At 38.6% G+C, this 21165-nt stretch overlaps 1 protein-coding gene across 5 annotated transcripts in view; it reads right to left on the bottom strand.

Moving 5' to 3' along the window:
• LOC126482401 (very low-density lipoprotein receptor) overlaps positions 1 to 21165 on the bottom strand; it is a 623117-nt gene that overhangs the window by 5897 nt on the left and 596055 nt on the right. For all 5 annotated transcript variants that reach the window (XM_050106517.1, XM_050106518.1, XM_050106519.1 and 2 more), the window contains 7 exons: positions 7592 to 7821; positions 6379 to 6640; positions 5755 to 6006; positions 5283 to 5583; positions 3546 to 3764; positions 1704 to 2058; positions 1323 to 1521 (listed from right to left, as the gene is read on the bottom strand). In XM_050106517.1, coding sequence (XP_049962474.1) covers positions 1323 to 1521; positions 1704 to 2058; positions 3546 to 3764; positions 5283 to 5583; positions 5755 to 6006; positions 6379 to 6640; positions 7592 to 7821 — 1818 coding nt within the window. The remainder of the gene's footprint in view (positions 1 to 1322; positions 1522 to 1703; positions 2059 to 3545; positions 3765 to 5282; positions 5584 to 5754; positions 6007 to 6378; positions 6641 to 7591; positions 7822 to 21165) is intronic.

Raw genomic sequence — 21165 nt, 5'->3', positions numbered from 1 at the left:
AGCAATGTGATGCAATTAAGCTCATTCTTAATGAAATGCCGAGTGATGATGGTTGTTAACCCAAATTGCTGACCTATTCTAGACTACCTGTCGTATCCAAAAATTCTAGAATTTCTTTCCTCTTCCTATAACCATGTAAACTGATAAAATGTTGCTAGAGCAGGCCAGAAATCACGCAAATGACGAAATTGCAACACATGGAATACCTGTAACACTACTACTGCCTTTTCTTGTATACACAGTAATCATCTTCATGGTCTCTGCTGTACCATCACACAGTTGTGATGGTAGTAGTATCACAACTACATGATCATTAGACTAGTAATTTTGCCATAAAATAACTTAAATATAATGAAAACAATAAATAATTACTGGGTTCATGCAAATTACACAAAATCATGCAAAAGACATGTGCATACAAGCTGTATGTAAAGATACTTCTCACAGAATTACATTAGACAATGGACAGAAAATCCTACAGCAGCCTGTAAAATAAACTGCAGATTTAAATCCTACACATCACTAAAAATGGCATGCATTATGAGTGCAAAACTGTAGAAGAACTACAGATTAAACGCCGTGTGCCATTGCACTAACAACGTTGCTACATAATTCCCATAATTTTCCCCCTCCTTTTGTAGGGCTTTGGCTATAATTCTTAATGAACAGGTAATTCCAGTGAATGTCCCAGTTGAAAGCACCATATTGTTAAACAACAAGACATAAATAAAGCTGTTGTTAGTTGTATATGATACATTTAAATTATTATATAACACTCAATGATTCCAATTTCCATATCTCCTTCAGTTGCAGATGCTGCTAAAAAATTTGCAAGACGTAATCACCATGAATTTGTTAAACCAATGGACTTCCATATCTAATAAATCTGCAATTTTTATTTGTAAGCATCCATTAAGAAAGAACAAGATTTGCTTCTCCCAAGCATTTCATGTCAGATATATGTCATCAGTTTATCATCCTGTACAAATAAATCACTTATCACGTGCATGGAAAGTAGTCACCATTAATTCATCTGGCATCATAGCATTTTTGCCTGACACTGGGTATGCTTTCATTATAAGGAACTGAACTCTCATTTGCATGCTCTAAACTTTCAAGGTAAGGTTTATCTGATACACATTTTTATTGCACTAAACAAATTATAGGTCTTGTCATTTTGATATTATCAGAAGTTGGATAGGTCAGGTAGAGTACACTAGCAAATATGTGAACCCAGTAAAATCAAATTCCTCATTGTCTACATGGTGATATATATGTTTATATTCCAGTACATGCTTTCTGTCAGTATAATGTATACTTACCAGCCTCAGCACACATCAAACCATCCTGCATTAACTGCAGGCCGTCAGGACATGCACAAGAAATTTTTGGTGAATGTGCATTTATCTGAGCTGCCGGCAGGCAAAGATGAGAGCAGTGGCCATTAACTGCTTGGCAATGATTTTCACCATCGGGTTGCCGATATGGGTGATACACATGGATTACCATTGGATTTTGGAGCTGTGAAGTTAAGACATTTTGTGTGATAAATGATACAGATTATGAGTAAGTAATCAGTGTTGAGGGTTTTTCATACAACAACAACAACAACAAAAAGCAAAGACATTTCATGAAACACATACATTATATTATTGAGTTTCTATGAGCTTATTCAGCCATAACCTCAAATAGGAAGTATTTACCATGTGTGTTGCTGTAATTGCAGAAACATCTTTCCCAGTGAATTTATTTGCCTTGTAAACTGCCTGCTTGTCCCAGTCAGTCCAGTACACCCAGTCCTCAAATGTTGTCACTGAGAATGGGTGCTGAAGATGCTCCGGTGAGTACAAAATAACTCTCCGACCACTTCCATCATAGTTGCAAGAAGATATAACATTTAGCTTGGCATCTACCCAGTATACTCTTTTCTTTACAAGGTCAAGGGTTAAGCCGTTGGGCCATTTCACTTCATAAGAGACTATTGTCTGGCGGTGAGCACCATCCATGCCCGCCCTTTCAATCTTTGGGTTTGTACCCCAGTCAGTCCAGTACATCCACCTATTAGAATCATAAAATCAGTTTTGTGAGTATACTGAACAGTATGAAAACTTTAGAAAGAGATATACAGATTGAAAGAGAGATCCATGGAACAAGAAATTCACAGAACTTCTGAAAGTGAGATATATTTTGTTAATTTACTACCAGTCACCCTGGCAGCTCTCAATCTTACGTCTCCAGAATATATGGATATCGGTAGCTGTTCTAACATTGCCATCACAGTGCCCTATGAAGATATTAGCCATCTATTATTTTCATTCCACAGTTAGGCTTGAAAATCTAATGCAGTGGATTTCAGTATTATTTTCAAATTTCATCATTCAGCTGACAAAGAAGAAACTTTGAAGGAATATAAACAATTGCATGAGGAAAAACACCCAACTTATACTCTGGGTCTACCAAATTTCTAAGTTTTGTAAGTACAGAGGAACAGTTTTTAGTCATCACAGTCTTATTAAAAGATTTTATTGTAAAAGCAGATATGCTGTGTGTCGAATGAATTTATTTTATTCTAGAATTTCATTTCTCTATCAAAGAATGGTGAAAATTTTATTTAAAACTGATTATCCTCTGTATGGGACAACATCATCAGCTTTATCTTTTTACATTTTGTTTCTGGTATATGCATCTGTGTTTTGTGTAAGCTGGTGGTTCTGGATTAGTATGCTCAGTCAAGGCACTCTTTTAAGGTGAAATGTGTCTGTTTATCAACATTGTATTTGACAGTTTGTACAATTCTGTAGTTATCATCTTGATGTTAAGTGTAGCCTACTAAGTAAGTTAATTTACTAAACCACAATGCCATATTTTACAGAGAAATGTATATCCCAAGTTTCAGGGTTATTCTTTTGACAATTTCAAAAGTGATTCATTGATGAAGAGCTTTTGTTTGAAACATCCCTTTCCAGGTGTAAGTTAATTTACTAAACCACAATGCCATATTTTACAGAGAAATGTATTTCCCAAGTTTCAGGGTTATTCTTTTGACAATTTCAAAAGTGATTCATTGATGAAGAGCTTTTGTTTGAAACATCCCTTTCCAGGTGTGTGTCTGCAAGTAATTAAGCAACATTTATTTGTGCATCTCCTATGGCAAACGGCAATCTCTAGCAATAAAGCTTTCCAAAAATTTAGTGTTGGTGACAAGTGTAACCTTATTAATGCAGAAGGACATTACAAACTATAAAAATTAAAGACAAAATGGGAGGGGGAGAACTGAGGTTTATTGGTCTTTTGACAACTACATCATTAGAGATGCAGCAAAACTCAGACTGAGGAAGGAAATTAGCTGCATCTTTTTCAAATGAACTGCCACAGTATTAATTTTAAGTAATTTTGGGAAGCCATGTAAAAACAGAGACCAGGATTTGAAACACTGCTCTTAGAAGACAAGGTCTACTGTGCTGCCTCACTTGGTATGAGCAACAAAATTTATATGACTGAGTCTCTTCAAGAGATACACTGTAAACCGATTTATTTTTACTTACCCATCCAAGGGATTTACAGCGATAGCTCTAGGCTCCTCCAGCTCATCTTTTATTAGAATTTTACGCATATTTCCTTCAAAATTTGCCAACTCTATAGTATTTTTCCCAGTGTCAGTCCAATAAATGTGATTGTAAATCCAATCCACTGCCAGACCGTCAGATGTTGTTAACTGATCTTTTATTACGACAGTCCGCTCACTTCCTTCATCAATAGGTGCCCTGAAAAGTAATACAGTATTAATATTACATTACTGCAAATATTTAACATATGCCACACAGAAAAAAATAAAGCAGGCTCATTACCCACAAAGAAGACTGCAGTAGTACATAGAAAAGTGTTGATTAGTTCATTTTGTACTTCTTTACACAGTTTATAGGCTAATACTGAGGAGCCTACTCCTTTAAACACATTTTGCTTGAACTGTGTCTATTTGCTGTTAGATTTTCCCTCTACATATGGTTTATTTCCCATACGAATATATATGCACGATTAAGTGCTTAGATTTGAGGTGGAATGACTTTACTCTTCATGGAATGTTTTGTACTTCTTAATTTTTTAATTGATCGCTCCATGTGGAGCCATACAAAATTTCCATAATATAATGGACCCAAAACATGCCATACTTCTGAATATTGCTTTCAGTATTAATTTCAATACATTATAGGACAGAATCGCTGGTCATATTGCCTTTAGGAGGTGAAACTTTCAGTACTTCTCTGATGGACACACACAGCAGTAAAAGTGATGTACTATCCTAGGTTTCAGAACGAATAGTTGTTTCCTTAGGGAGGAAAGAGGTATAGGTTGGGGAAGGTTAAAAAGGAAGGTCCTACCCTTGACCTCACTTGACGTGCATCCATCTCATCTTGGGGTCTGAGGGGCCTGACCTTCCTTTTCAACCTTCCCTAATCAACCCCTCTCTCTTACCAAGCAAAGAACTACAGTAGTAGCATAAGCTCCCAGCAGTTCTGTCGCATAATTTATTGGTTTTCCCAAATGAATTTTCCTTTGATTTAAATCTACTGCTTTAAAAATTTTATAGCTGTCTGTGGTCTATTATGTTATCACACACTAAATGGAGACACTGTGATATGCAGTATGTGCATCTACTTGTAGACATCTAGGCATCCAGTCTTAATTTTTGGCAATAAGGGTACTGTAAGTAAAACTTTTTAGGTAATGAACAAGAAGTTAAGTTTTAAGTTGCGCTTTTCTTTCGTTATCCTTGTAAGCTTATTCTCAGGTATAAAATTTCATTTTGAGTGGGATTTTGGTCTGTTTTATTTAAAGATCTTCCTCACTATCAGCAACATTATACCGCTCTTAGCACTTTTTCACAACCATGTGTCTGCAAGGCAATAGTTTTACTTCATTATGTACTTTCTTGTCTATCATAGAAACACAGTTTCCATCATCTCCACAAGCCTTAAACAGTGGTTTCATCTCTCAATTTCTTCATTTTGTATTGACTTAGACTTATCACTGTCATTTTTACTCTGAACTCAGTGTTTAGATCAAAATCATCAACAGGGAATCAGTTTTGCTTTTGCACACTAAACCATAATATATCAAGTTACAGAAAGTACAATACAATAAGTTTACAAATAAATTGAGATGCTTAATTCAAGTCACAATGAGTAATATAAATAAAAGTTGCAAGAATCAAGAAAACATTATCTAGCTAGTGGTTATATTGAACCCTTAACATAACAGCAAGATTCAGCTGTGGAACTTACTTGTAAATCTTTTGGTCGCTTACATCACTCCAGAATATCATCCCTGTCCGGAACACAAAATCCAGTGCCGTGGCACTTTTTGTGTCATTAACAATTGCTGTCATCTCGTGATGGTCCAATGATATTTTCCTAATATCATGGCGACGAGCAAACAACAGTGATGCATGACCTTCCATCGCTTTACATCTTGTTGGATCTCTTGGATCTCTTAAATAACCCTCAACGCACTGACATTTGAAAGTTCCTTTCTCGTTTATACATTCTTGTGAACATGCCCCTGGTATCTCACATTCATTTACATCTGAAATATAATTATAAATTTAAACAGGGAGAAAATTCAAAGTGTGTACCACATCTTTGTGGGAGAAAAAATTGCAAAACTAATTATTGTAGTCATGGATTCCTTTTGAATTTGTGTAAGTAAAATAAATTTTCAATTACTTTAGTTGAATACTATTGATGTAATACATACCATCACAAGTATGATTATCAACAAGCTTGAACCCTGGAAGACAGTCACAGTAGTAACCAGCAGGCGTATCAACACACTTCTGTGAGCAGCCACCATTATTTACAGCACATTCATTCTTGCCACATTTTTCTTGTGGTTCATCTTCCCAGTTTGGACAGTCGGGCTTCTTATCACACACCGAGGATAAAGGTATGCACATACCGCCTCCACATTCAAACTCTGTCTTTGGATCACACTTTGGCACAGGTGATGCTTGAAGGAGAGAAGCAAATAATGTATGTAAGTATCTAGAAAAAAATAATAAAACTGCTGCCAACATGTAGACCAGAAACTTGGGGAAACTATGGCAATAAATTACATTTACAACTGCCCAGAAAAAAATTATTTGTAAATCCCACCATAATGTGAACTATTAGCACAAGTTACCACTTTTTTTTTAGTCCAGTTGTTGCTGTTAAGAAAAGCATGACTTATTTTATAAATGAACTGATTGGTACGATTTAATAAGTTGCTTTTAATATTCTCTCTTCCCTAATGCACAACTTTCGTATATTAAACTACATACTGATAATATGCCTACACACAATATACACAAGTGAGTCATGCTGCTCACTAAGTACTCACTGCAGTTCTCCTCATCACTTCCATCGCTGCACTCTGCATGACCTGAACAGTGCAAATGTCCTGGGATGCAGATACGATTGCGGCACTGAAATTGATCTGGCCTGCACGTCATGTTATGACAACGTGACACATCCTCATCGCTGCCATCTGGGCAGTCTCTGTCTCCATCACACACCCAAGACTGATGGATACAGGTCATTCGATCAAGGCACTCAAATTCACGGGGTAAGCAGTGTGAGATGGGGCCAGTTGATGTGCAACCCTGTTTGAACATTAAGAAATATTACTATATGAACTCTAAAAATCCTATATTTCTTATTTTTTCATCTTTATCATTAACATATAAACAGATCAAGAAATAATTTTAATATAAAATTATGCTTAATTATTAATGTTGTATTACATAAAATACAATCGCTTTGGAATTACAGAGGAGGAGCAGTGGCTTTCAAAGCAACTGCTTTCCTCCTAATACTCATATACATATATAAAGTAATCTAGAAGTTATTTCCATATTTATGAGTTTGAGTAAGTTACCAGTAGAAAGAATCTGTTGCTAATAAACTTTACTACTGTCGCCCTGCTACCTTGTTTCACATCCCAGAAGGCTTTGTGATGGGATTTATGAAACACAATATGTGAATGAATGCATGAATGAGTGAAGAACAGTGACAGCAAAGTTATAACTTAGCATTTTAGTCACTATAGCCCCAGAAATATATATATATAGACGATTCACTGACAGAAAGTTTGTCATTCTATCAAAGGAACAGTTTTAAATTATGTATTGGGCAAGCAAAATTTAACATTTTGTTGGGCACATTTCATTGTAATGAAAGGACTGGACAAAGTATCAACTGGAATATTACGGAGCAGTAAGTTTTGCAGTAAAAGTAATATAATTGATAATTTTGTTATAATGGTAGTGTGCAACCATGAAAATTGAGTGTGGCTTGTTTGGGTATTTCTTGTTATCTATACACGGGCTCTGAAGTTTTATCACTCATTAAATTTTCACTGGCATCTTAGATGACAGGATCTCTCAACATTTGTATGGTCTCAGGAAATGGTTTTCCAACCTCTGAACATAATGAATTAACTTAACTTTGAATGTAATTTGTGCCTCTTTACAAAATGAGGTTCATTTTTATCTGTGTAGTTACAACAGAGAAAGAGTAACAAAGAAATGTATATGTTATTAAAGAAGATATACCTGTTCATCGGAGCCGTCTTGGCAGTCAAGATCACCATCACACTGCCACCTGGCGGTAATACACATGTTGTTATCAGAGCAATTGAATTCTGTCTCTGGAGCGCAGGTTGTTTTTGGACAGTCCTTTTCATCTGATCCGTCTCCACAATCGTCATCTCTATCACAGACCCATCGTTGTTGAATGCACTTTGAGTTTCCACATGTGAACTCATCTGATCGACAAGTTTCATCTGAAAAGCAGTCATAATTTTCTTGGAATTTAGTTTAAATATGTGCCTACAGATTTTGATACTAGTAAGTATTTTTTTTTTTCTGAATAGCAGATTTACTGATTTTGTGCAACACTGAACTCACAAAACTGCTGACTTCTTTTTCTTTTTTATATTTAACAGTTCTTTTCAAATATCTATGAAGTGCCTGTTTTAGGGTTTTTGCATTTCTGGTGCTGAATCTGGCATACATTGATATAAACCTGTAATTCACACAGACTCTACAGAACAAGAAGTGAGACAGTTTTGTTAACAGTTCTAATGTTAAAATAAGCACTATGTGAATCTGAGTTCATGCTCTTTGATTATATCAAATTTAATACTTGACTCTACTCCTCAATGTATATAAGCATATTCTCCAAGAAGAGGTACAGATCAAATGCATTGCATTGAAGCAATGTGAAAATTAAGTTCAAAGTGCTTACACATTTCTCACTAAGGAAGCAATCTAGAGCAGAGTGCTAAAAGAAGTACTAAAATTACAAAACTTGCAGCTATCATAAACATACCTGCTATACCAGTATGTGTGTCAATTTTGGTGCTGGAAGCTGTCAAAATGCATGTTTACTTACTTGACTGATGAACCAGAATTATAAAGTCATTTGTTAGTGGCTTAACAGGAAATGTATTGCCCAGTCTGTCCAAAGTTAAGCTGCAAATCCCTTTTGTAAAACAGTGTCGACAATTAACCAAACTTCAGTTTTTAACTCTTCTACATTACATTTTTTTCCCTTTTGGAAAGGTGCATTACAGAATTTGATCACCATTTGCCCATTAACAAGACTGATCCTGTTTTATTGTTGAACTCCAGCTATTCTGACATACCGATGGAAACCACATACCCATGTTCAAAACTGAATAAGTCTGTTACCTTGCATGCAAACTTAGCTGGTTAGTATCAGAATTGTGGCAAAGCCAATAGTAACATACAAAATTAGCCATTATGTAAGGATTCCAAAGCTCTCTTTCCTAATCAAAGCTGGATTTTTTTGTGTGTTTCAATACTCATCTGATGTTCTAATAGCCACATCACTGAAAACAACATTGTGAGCAATTATTCCTAGGGAGTTATTAACCAGGTGCCTCCTTGTTACCATCACCTAGTACTAAATATGTATGTATGTTGGTTTGCAAAATGTATTTCCCTACCTCATTTGTTCCATTCAGTAGAATACTGATACTAATGCAGACACATTCTGGCTGTGCATTCTGTGTGTTGATGTATTAGATATATTTTTTCTATAATAAAGTATGAAATAAGGATTTTCAGAATCTGTGCCTTCTCAGTCAATGGGAGCAATTTTACATACAGTCAAGCAAAAATCCATCCAAGTAGGACAAGGTGTCCTAGTTTTTTAGATTAATTATGAACAAATAATTGAGTCTGCTTTTGCTCGGCTGGTGGAAGCTGATTTCATATTATTTCCACATTTCCTCAGTTCTAACCTGAAGTGATTATGAAGACTAAATTAACTACCACTGAGATGTCCTACTTGGATGGATTTTCCATTTGACTCACATTGAGTCAATGAAAAAAGCTATTATGATTAGATTTATTTTGCCACCAGTAATGATGTGATATTTCAGAATCACGCTATGTTAATGACTTACAGACTTGCCAATGATGGTTTGAGGTTTGAATTGCAACAGAACATTGCCAAGGTGGACCATGAAGATAAGATACGAGAAATTAGGGCTCATACAGAGGTATAGAGACAGTCATTTTTCCCTCACTCTACCTGTAACTGGAACAGGAAAGGAAAAGGAAAGAGGAAAGGACTAGTTGCGGTACAGGGTACCCTCCGCCATGCACCATACGGTGGCTTTCAGAGAATGTATGTAGATGTAGATGCCCGTTCTTTCACACACTAATGAATGTACTCAACATTCGAGTGACATAAATGTGCAGATGCCAATTATCAGCAACCTCCTTTTACTCTGTGAAATGAATCATGCTGTAGCTAGAGTGAAAAGTTTAATGCATATTCTGTTTCTCATACAGTTCAAGTTGCAATTTGTAGTGAAGTAACAAACTCACAACAAAAGAGGTGTATGATCTGTTAATCAGTCAAAATATATTAGCTAGTCACTATTTTTCGAATACCCATGGTAGCCTCTCTCTCTCTCTCTCTCTCTCTCTCTCTCTCTCTCTTTTATGGTTCAAATGGCTCTGAGCACTATGGGACTTAACATCTGAGGTCATCAGTCCCCTAGAACTTAGAACTACTTGAACATAACTAACCGAAGGACATCACACACATCCATGCCCGAGGCAGGATTTGAACCTGCGACCATAGCGGTCGTGCGGTTCCAGACTGAAGCGCCTAGAACTGCTCGGCCGGCTATGGTAGCCTATTCAAGTACAAATGAATACCTGGGGCGGGGACTGAGTTTGTCGTCATCTTCATCATCTCCTCCCACCCACGAATATTACGTTCCGTCACATCCATTTTAACGTACTACTTCCGTGAGCGTTTTAATCTAACAATAATAGTTTATTAACATCACTACTTAGGTTACTACACTGCTTCCCTGTAACTTCCAAGAAATTGGAGCTCGGAGAAACATTTTAAAAGTATTTGTCTGAAAATTTGAGGTACATGTGTCACGCACTTTATTTATGAACAGTAATAGCAACAAGCTATCACAGCATTCACGTCATAAATTTACACTATAAATTATCAGTATTTCACCAAGCACTAATATTGTGAACTTAGGTCGGTGAACTATGGCTACGCGAGCGGGTAACTGAAAAGGAACGCTGGTTCCTTCAGCCGTTCCCGCTTCCGGTCGAGAAAGGTAGTCTGTCATTTTTGCGTCGTGGGGGGGGGGTCTTTGCGTATCTGTCTGGTTTTACTCAGCTCCCTGTTGTCTGTCGCTTCTACCTGTAGTCTTGTCAAGTGTGTCAAATATGTTGTTGACAGCTTGTGAATGGTTGGAATGTTTTCTGTTGCCGATCAGGCGGCAAGCTCTCAGGCGAGAAAGCGTAACAGCATCCTACATTAAACCTAATTTGTAATTACTAGAACTCTGACATTTTCGAGACCTAATGTCATGCTACTTTATTTTCCGATAGTCACGTGCCGGAAGCGCTATGAATGGTATGTTTCTACTGCCAGTCCTCGTAAAGCCAATTAGAACTTATTGTTCTGCTATCCCACACTCCCTCAATGGTTTCGCCGCTTGAATTTAAACAGAGAACAGGATGTTCAGTGCTCAGTGTTAAAGACTCGTCCGACTGGCGAAAACTCCTGTCAGTCAGCGGTTCACTGTTCATACCTGTAAATATCGATGAGACCACGTGGAAGATGCTGTTTCGCTCCTCTATGATGCATTATGTAAGATTTAACTGTGTGGTCTTCTCTGGGAATGGAACGGATAATAGCTGTTGGTGCATTCTATTTTTCCACTTTTTTTGCGAAACTTACAGGAAGGGATCTACGTCGAAAGAGTGTGATGCAAGGAGTAACAGCTCAGTTTGACAAGAATTTTGGGGAGGTGGTAAAACTTTTTTTTTTTTTTTTTTTTTTTTTTTTTGTATTCCTGAGCCATCCTTTACGATCTTTTGAAAGTAACTAGAGCGGTCGGAAAGGGATTTGAAGCATCCTATTCTCCAGTAATAATCCGGCTCTACTACAGCGTCCTGTCTCCGCTAGAAAAATAAACAGTTAACCTTACCTCTGTCGCGTAAATTTTTCTGTCAATCTGAGCTGATGCAAGAAGAACGGTGGATGGTGCCAGTAAAGAACTAGGAACCAATACCTTTTTCTCCTTGTTTTCAAACTCCGTAGACACTTTCCTCACTGGACTAGCACACTTGGCAAAGTGAACACCGCTAAGTGGGTTCGAGTCCTCGTTAAAAGCTCAGTTTTAATCAGACACTAAATTTCCACATTCGTTGCAGATTGGAAATGCAAGTCTGATCTACAAACAGCTCCTTAATTTCACACAGAAAATCGAAACTACGCTCTGGCTGATAGCGTGTGACACTTCTGTCTATTGATCACCAGAGAACGGACAAAAAAAATGGCTCTGAGCACTATGGGACTTAACTTCTGTGGTCATCAGTCCCCTAGAACTTAGAACTACTTAAACCTAACTAACCTAAGGACATCACACACATCCATGCCCGAGGCAGGATTCGAACCTGCGACCGTAGCAGTCGCGCGGTTCCGGACTGAGCGCCTAGAACCGCTCGGCCACCACGGCCGGCAAGAACGGACAGATGGTTCATGCTGCAGATAAGAGAGTACAACAGCATATTCATTAGAGAGGCAGGGTGTACAGCTAGTACACAGTTAACTTGACTACGTATGTATGTACTACTTCACCAGCCATTGCACAGTGCATGGAGGAGTGTACATAGTACCGATGTTACCGATATTTCCTGTATTTCATCCGAGGGAAGAACTACTGTTTATATGGCCCCGAACGTTCCCTAATCTTTCTTATTATAATGACATCTAGCGTGAGATACACGATGGTGGCAGCATAATGGTTCCACAGTCTTTTTGGAATATAGCTTCTCTAAATTTACCCAACGAGGTTTTGCGGGAATTACGTCTCCTTTCTTCTAAGAATTCCCTTTTAATTTCTTCGGGCATCAAATACTGAAACAAAATTCTTGATTTGGTCGTGTTATTGTGTTGTATGCTATTTCCTTTATAGGTGCATTTTAATTTTCCAGAACCCTTCCAGCAAAAAATCTAACAAGTCAATCTAATACTGGTTTTACGCGCTCAAGATGTTCGTCACAATTCTTGTAATAAGCTACTATCGGATTCTTTCTCCTTGTTGTTGACATATGAGATGTAATAAAAACTTAACGGGAATGTGTGTTTTTCTTAAAGGTCCTTATTTATTCATCAACATCAACTTTGTCCCCTTCAAAGTAAACACCTCCTCAGATATAAAACTATTGTTCCAGCGCTTTTTCCAATCTTGGAAGCACTTCTGGAACTCACTTCTCGTTACCAGTGTTCAGTTCCTTCAGTATACTGTGTCAGTGTTAAATAGTGGCAAAACGACACCCTTTCATGTTTCTCTTCAGCCTCGGGAACAAAGAAGTCACAGGGGGGCCACGTCCAGTGAATGCAGCAGCCGAAGGAAAATAACAGTTTTGATTTTGCCTTAAAAAAAAAAAAAAAAAAAATCACGAACAAGCGTTGAGGTACGACCGGATGCATTTTCCAGGAGTGGTTTTTCCACAGTTCTGGTCGTTTTCTTCGGTTTGCTTCACGCAAACAGCGCTTAACTTCCAGGTAGTATTCCTTATTGACCGTACGGCTGGAAGGCAGGAACGCATGATGCACTGTCATTTTAATCGATGAAAACAGTGAGAAGAACCTTCTCATGTGATCGAACCTCTCGAATTTTTTCGGTCTTGGCTCTTCAGGCAGTTTTCATTGGAACGATTGGGCCTTGGTTTCGAAGTCATAACCCTGTACCCATGTTTCGTCGCCTTTTATAACCTCATTTGGAAATTTTGGATCGTTGTCGACTTCATTCAGCAGTTCCTGAGCGATGTCTAAGCCACGTCGTTTTCGGTCGAAATTCAACGATTTTGGAACCAACTTTACTGCTACACGTTTCACGCCGAAGAAATTGGTTGGTATCAGTCAAAAAGTATGCCGACATCGTCAGCAACTTCTCTAATCGTGATTCGGAGATTTTCCAGAACCATTTTTTTTTTTACTTCTCCCACACTGTCGCCAGTAATTGATGCGATAGGGCGCGTCTTCAACGTCATCTCGACCTTCTTTGAAACGTTTATACCACGCGAAACCTGCTGTCTTACTAAAATTCGCCAGAAACTACAGTCAACTTTTCGAATGTGGTGCTGCATTTTATTCCATTTTTTCAAGTAAAATTTAATGCAGATCCTTTGATCCATCTTTTTCGAAAGTAAAAATTCGCCCGGTACTCGTTTCCGACTTAACTATACACTAAATATTCAAAACAGATGAAAACGTCGACATATATTAGGAACATGTGCACCGACAAGATAAAAAATTTAAAACTTATGCATAAAACCTGCGAAATTAAAAAATTCCTGTTACTTTTTTATCACATCTCGCATGTTATATTCATCCACATTTAAAGAGAGCTGATATATTACACCAAGTGGAAATTTTCCTTGCCACCGTCCACCGATGATACTTCACTGAACACCAAGGTATAATCAGCGAACGATGTTGCAGTGCTGCTGATCATGTTCGATAAATCCTTAATGTAAACTGCAAACAGTGAAGATGACGCTGTAGAGCATTCGCCGTCCTGTATAGTGTATAGACCGCGTTCTATTAGTCAAATATTCCTCGTCCCAATTACGTATTTGTGAAGATATTCTGTATCTTGATTAATAGTCGAAAGTGTGCCAAAGTTTGGAAAGCCTTACGAAAATCTAGTTAGACATAATGTACCGTTTCACCTGCATCTGTTGTTAGCTAGATGCATGAATAAAGCAATCTGTTAACTGAATTTTCGATAGACGCTGAACCTAAGAACTACAGGGCGATTCTGTGATGATGTTACAACCCTTCGCGGATGATGGAGAAGAGCAAATGTACCAATTTGGGGTAAGGGACCTCAGTCCGAAAACGACCGAGTCGAAGGATATAAGCGTGAATCGTCTCAAGTCCTCCCTCAGCCTCGTCCAGCGCTGAAACTAGGGCCTTAAACTTCCAAAATCTGATACGTAGAGAACTGCCGCTGAATACTGGCCAATGCCCACAGTTTCCCCTGTTGATGGACTAGTAATGGTGCACGTAACTTGATGTCAGAGAGACTGGAAATCTGATATCTACGATACAGTAATAAGGACTCCCACTTACCTACACAAATCTCACAAGCTGCTACATTTGCAACAGCTGTTCAAAATGACGTCGCTCAGTGGCATGGCATTGCCACACAAAGTTCTGTCGTTGGTACCCGTTCTATTATCCCCGGTGTCGTTTGAACAGTGTCGCAGGCAGCGAGAATTTTCAGTCTCGACAGGAGTCTCAAACGCGACTTTTCACATGTCCTCCACAAGAAGAAATCAAGTGGGGTAAAATCAAGGTGCTGGCCTCGAAACAGGACCACCTCCATTTATTCGCTTTTCAGGGAATGCCTGATGTAGATCACGAAGCCTCAGTCCAAAGCGAGGTGGGCTCCATGATGATGGAACCGCATCCATCGACGAATAACTAGTGGTCGTCGATGTTGTCTACTCTACAAACTTACCAACAACGGTACTGGTACACGCATTCCACTGTCACAGTTATCACTGCTATTTTCGCTTATAACTTCAGACACCATCGTTTGCGGACCAGTGTTCCTTGTCTCAGCGTGATACATTTTTCCTCCTGCGTCATCCCTGAAAGTTTATAACATCGTTAGGGAATTATCCTGTATATTAAACAGGTAAGCGTTTCCAATTTAATAGAGCAACCTGCGTTTCGCGGGAGTGATTTTTTCCCTGAACCTGTGTTGATTAAGAAAAGCTTGTTTTCCTCCAGGAGAGTCAATGTTTGAGCTATAAATAATAGGGGTATTGCAAGAAACGGACGTCATCGATAATGGCCTGTGTAATTCTGTGCATCCGACATTTCACCCTATTTTTGCAAACTCCGACTATCACAGTTTAGTACAGCATAGCCCTCTAGTGATGTAAGTAGGGCTATATGTATAATTCCACGCAACAGTCAGAGGAAACTAAATTACAGCATATCGTCTCATTGCTTATGTTGCGTGCTACTGATGATTCGAAGTCTGGTTTACCAGACAGCTTGAGTCGCGTACGAGAAGCGACCAGATGTGACTTTTCCTCCCTCCTTTCTTTCTTTCTTTCTTTCTTTCTTTCTTTCTTTAATGACGTGCTCCCTGGTCGTAATTGGGCGTCGCTTGGCGTAGCGCGGCATGCAGGGGTCAACCGGCGAAGCAGCGCCAGGTATTGACGGCAGCGAGGCAGGACCAGCCAGGCTAATTTTAGAGACGGCGGGGAGGCTGCAGCAGGAGCAGCCACCGCTACTACCAGTGTCCTGTACAGACAATCTACTGCAGCTATGCGGCCCCGACCGCGCACACACATTTACGTAACTTCGGCGCTTGTCTGCCACAAATCACTCACAAACTACATTTGCTTAACAGAAGTTTAACAATAACCTTCAGCTATTATTCGTTTACACAAATTTTTGAACTGCTTCTGTACATATAGCAGATTGGTACTCAATAATTCTCCAACCGGTAGTATCAGTGGAAACAATGTCCTACGGAGAATCACATATGAAGTATAGTAAGTTTTATCATTGCATGAAAATTTGTTCACAATATACCGGGATCATCATAGATAGTATATTTATTTATTTATTTATTTGTTTACTGACGCACAGCAGAAATACTTTTGATCTTGAATAGCTTTTTCTTATTTATTGGAGCACACATTTCCCGTAAATGTGACGCTATTTCGACGTCGCGCGCGATATAGACGACCGCAGAAACTGCTATCGACTTTCGTTAGTGTTCGGTACAAGCTTCTCACAAGACTCCATGCACACTTATCACACAGTTATGAAAACACGCAATTCTTTGAATGATTTACTATGATTATTGTTATAATTACATGTCAATGATTTATCGACGGTTAATGCCCTCATAAAAGAGTGCTCTCTCAGCAATGAGTTGTTACAATTTAAGCATGCAACGCGCTTGTATTGTAGTTAGTAGCAAGCCGTTGCTAGGTAAGAGGACACTAAAAATTTATCACAAACATGTCACCATTATCGTTAAATGTCAGTTAATAACGCATCAATGATATAAACCTTCAAGAGATGCTATGATAATTAAGACAGGAAACAAATACTACTTGAGCAAGTGTTAGCGTAATGGGTATCGTCGAGATATCTCTAGTCACAAAATGTAGGTTCGCAACTCGCCACCTGCATTTTCTTTTCTTTTTTTGTTAACACATTATGGGACTTTTTTATGAATTTAAAACAAGTATGTTCTGCTATATTCGATGTTCATTCCCATATGGCTACAGAACGAAGGATGAAATACATATTTAGCGATTTTCTTGTGTGTGGTTAGGCTGACCACAAGAGGACGCTTAAATTGCTGCGAGTAGATCGAGGTCTATGCTTTCGTGTCACAAAGTCAATATTGCGCGTGACGTCAAAATGACGTCACGTTTGCAGGAACTGTTGTGAAATGAGTGTTACCCTAAGAACATCTTTTAATCTTACTTTCGGCCACACACCAACGTAAGTCACTACACTCCGTTTGATTTTTGCTACCCACAGACATACGCGCGCCAAGTGGCCAGCAAGTGACACTTCTGAGCACGATATCAGATGGCTGCAAATACTATCGTTTGTACTGATTTGTAAAAATCGACAGTGACTAAAAATTGACACCACATTTGTCACCATTTAGTTTCCTAAAGAGACTGTGGGGTACGAAACAGCAGATTACCGGACAGCTTATTTAGGATTCTCTTTTAACATACAGATACTTATTCAAAATACCATTTTCCTTTAATAACAAAAAAATTTCCCAGAAACACCGCAAGTCCTGACGTTTTGCAGAAAGACGCCATACATCTACCCATAAAGCGAAGATTTGATCGCTATACGTCCAGCTCAATTCACTGAATATTGAATGTATGAAACCTGTTTGGAATAAAACATCCATATTATTTAATGTACCACATAAGTCACCACAGATGTAGCTGAAGGTGAAAACAGCATAGATGTAATAACAAAAAGTCAAAATTCAATATAACTGTTTCGCAACAGGAAGGAAGCCGGTTCCACAATGTTGCTACATCTGAGCTACAAACGGCAAGAATCTTCAACACGTTCGATTTTGAAGCAAAAGTAATTACGTTTATAAAAATATCCGTCTGTCAGAAAGTAAAGAAGTGCAAGAATGGGCAGATCTTTATGCTCCATAACAATCTTTTTGCCCGTCAAGGAAAGTGCCCATCACAACAAGAGACAACGGAAATATATGGTTTTCATGCAAGAAATAAGAACTTATATTCTCTCGCTGTCAGCGAAATAAGCTGCAATTATGCACATATTCGAAACAACTACATCATTAATAGGTTGTACCTTATGTCACTGAGTCAGTTGACTTCGGCAGTTTGTACATATATTTTACGGTAATTCATTCTATTGGCGACTTAGCTGTGGAATTTTTTTCATTTCGGCTATGTATGCGAAACAAGCTACGGACTCCTCTGTTTCGGCGGAAATACGAATACCAATATTTTTCCTCATGATAATTTTTTTACTTACTATGTATCGTGGTCTCCGCTAGAGCTGTAGAACTGTTTTTAAGATACTCGATTCATTTTATTTCTTAAATATCTTTCTCTTATCAAAATGTGTTTGAGCCTCGTAATTTTAACTCTTAAGTAGTTTTTTTCCCGATGCAGTACCTAAAATTGACTTTTATTCACCTGTCAGACTATGGCTAAGGTTATAAAGTTATAATTGCCATGTTGTTTACGTCGTCTGACATGTTCGCTACGTCACTTTTCACTGGGGGGTCTTAACATTCTGTCGATGTAAGAAATCATCCGAGTTGTTCCCAACGATAGTAGACTTCATAGATTACGACGCAACTGTTTCGCTGTCCCGTAGCTTAAGAATTACAGAAACAATGATAGCTGACATCTGCTTGGTCTGTGTGTCTAATTTTTTATTTTGCAGTTAATAATTGTTTTTTGCTGCTATTTGTTATATTCTCCAGTTTAGAGTGAAGCAGTTTTCCAAGCTGGTCTATGCTGTGCAAGCGTCTTCATTTCTGCATTAATATTGCAGTCTACATCCATTTAAACTAGCGTATTGTATTCAAATGTTATCTCCTAAAACTTTTGCCTCCCACACTTCTATAAATTATCAAATTAATTATTCGTTGATGCGCCAGGACGGCTCCTGCCAACCTACCCCTTCTTTCAGTCACTTTTTACCTTAAGAGCCTTTTCTCCCTCATTCTTTATTATACATGTACGAACGAACGGCTGGTCAGAAGCCTCTGAGTGCTGTCATCAACTCGTTGACCTTTTTCCCCGTACACTCAGTCATCATTATACTTTAATAATGGTAACAAAAAGAGTGATTTAAATTTTTAACAATCTAAGAGTGGTTTGCGTTATAAATCTCCATCCTTTCTCCGTAACGATTTGAGAAAATCTCTATCGTGATATACGAACTGGAGAACCGGCCTGAAATACGTTGCTTAAACCAACAGACGACTAATATCACTTATGATTAAATTTTCTATTAGAAACAAATTAACATGACATCAATCAGATGCGTTCTTGAATGTAATTGCAAATACATCTTACTGAATGACAGTACCCCGTAGATACGCCATAAGATACTGTCTGCTCGCAGTATGACAATAGCAGAAGTGATCTACGTTTGCTAACTGCGCTGATAAACTTGTTACGTAAAACATTTAAAATAGTCAAATTTAGCAGGAGCGTTAAACGTACTCGGTTGCTACTGAATCCAACAGGTATTAAAATGAAACTTTCTGGTAGATAAAACTGTGTGCTGGACTGAGACTCGAACTCGGGGACCTTTGCCCTTCGCGGGCAAGTGCTCTGCCAACCGAGCTACCCAAGCACGACTCACACCCCTTCCTCACAGCTTTACTTCTGTCAGTACCTCGTCACCTACCTTCCAAACTTTACAGAAGCTCTCCTGCGAACCTTGCAGAACTAGGACTCCTGAAAGAAAGGATGTTGCGGAGACATGGCATAGCCACAGCCTGGGGGATGTTTCCAGAATGAGATTTTCACTCTGTAGCGGAGTTCGAGTCTCGGTCCGGTACACAGTTTTAATCTGCCAGGAAGTTTCATATCAGCGCACACTCCGCTACAGAGTGAAAATCTCATTCAGGTATTAAAATGTTCGCTATCGTGACTTTATCAAAGCAGATAACTGAATTTCAATCCAGTTTCGAATTCACATAGAACACTTAACAGCCCTTCCTACCTTAAATAGTTATTTCTTCTTCATGTAAGCAATGACAAATCACAAACATTGGTTATCTCATGACAAAGCATGCATGTTTGGCCGGGATGAATGGAGTCTTCTTACCTTTTGGAGCCACTGGACGGAAAAATACTGCTGTTTCTACACTTGCTGAGCAGGTGTATGTATACTAAGGTGAGTCTCCTGAAAGTAGTCAGGCGCGTTTTCTTTGGTGTTTCAGCAGATATTTGCAATTCCGTTTTTCCATTGTGTAGCTGGAGTCAGCCGAAATAATTAACGCTCATCACGTCTTTCTTGTGACGCACGGTGTCGACGAAGTGCGTGTCTTTGTTTCCCGTTACAAACAAAATTACTTTTATAGCCGAATTTTAAGTGCTTGTTCCATAGAGCGTTCCCGGATTAGTCTAGGGTGATAATTTTTTTATCGACACACATTAACAGGGTTAGTAAAACTAAGAATAACCAGTACACGAGCAGCGACTGCATTGCCCTGCCGCGCTGACTGGCGCAGTCAAGCACGCAGCGCTATTTAATTGCTGTTGGGTTACTGATTATTGTTCGTTGTTTTACTGTCCATTTCAGTACATGTCAATAAAACGAATATCGGATCTGGGTAATTTGGGAGCCGTCTATCGAATGGACACGTAAACTTTCGATTTTAAAATAATTCGTTTGTAATGCGAAACAGACCGACCCTTTCTGTTGACACTGGGCCTCCCATGAAAGCAGTGACGAGAGCAATGTTTGGGCCGACTCCAGCTATACAATGCAAAAACGAAGCTGCAAGTATCTGCCGAAACACCAGAGGAAGTGTGCCTGACGACTCTTACGAGACACACCCGAGTTTATAAATAACTAGTGCAAGCAAGAAAGCGACAAAAACTACATTGTACACAATACTACTACACAACTACCATGTACACAATACTATCACACAAATGCCACTCACGCCTCGTCTCTTAAGACAGAAAGGAAAGAGTTTGAATTACTGTTTTCTTTGTCAGTTCCCAAATCATATCTGAGTTTATGGCATATGTAAACCAAAAACCCGACGAGTTCTTTATACACTCAAGTACTATTATAGACACAGCTCAAATGCTAACAAATTTGCAGCATATCTTTATAAATTACCAAAACATCAAATTTATGTTATTTGTGTGTGTGTGTAAAACAGAGACTTTTCAGTGAGATGTAACACACATCTGGACAAAAAATGGCTCTGAGCACTATGCGACTCAACTGCTGAGGTCATCAGTCGCCTAGAACTTAGAACTAATTAAACCTAACTAACCTAAGGACAGCACACAACACCCAG

This window comes from Schistocerca serialis, chromosome 5 (genome assembly GCF_023864345.2).
Source record: "Schistocerca serialis cubense isolate TAMUIC-IGC-003099 chromosome 5, iqSchSeri2.2, whole genome shotgun sequence".
In the NCBI taxonomy this organism is placed as follows: domain Eukaryota; kingdom Metazoa; phylum Arthropoda; class Insecta; order Orthoptera; family Acrididae; genus Schistocerca; species Schistocerca serialis.
Note: the sequence above shows the minus strand (reverse complement) of the source record. Positions and strands in the feature narration are given on the sequence as shown.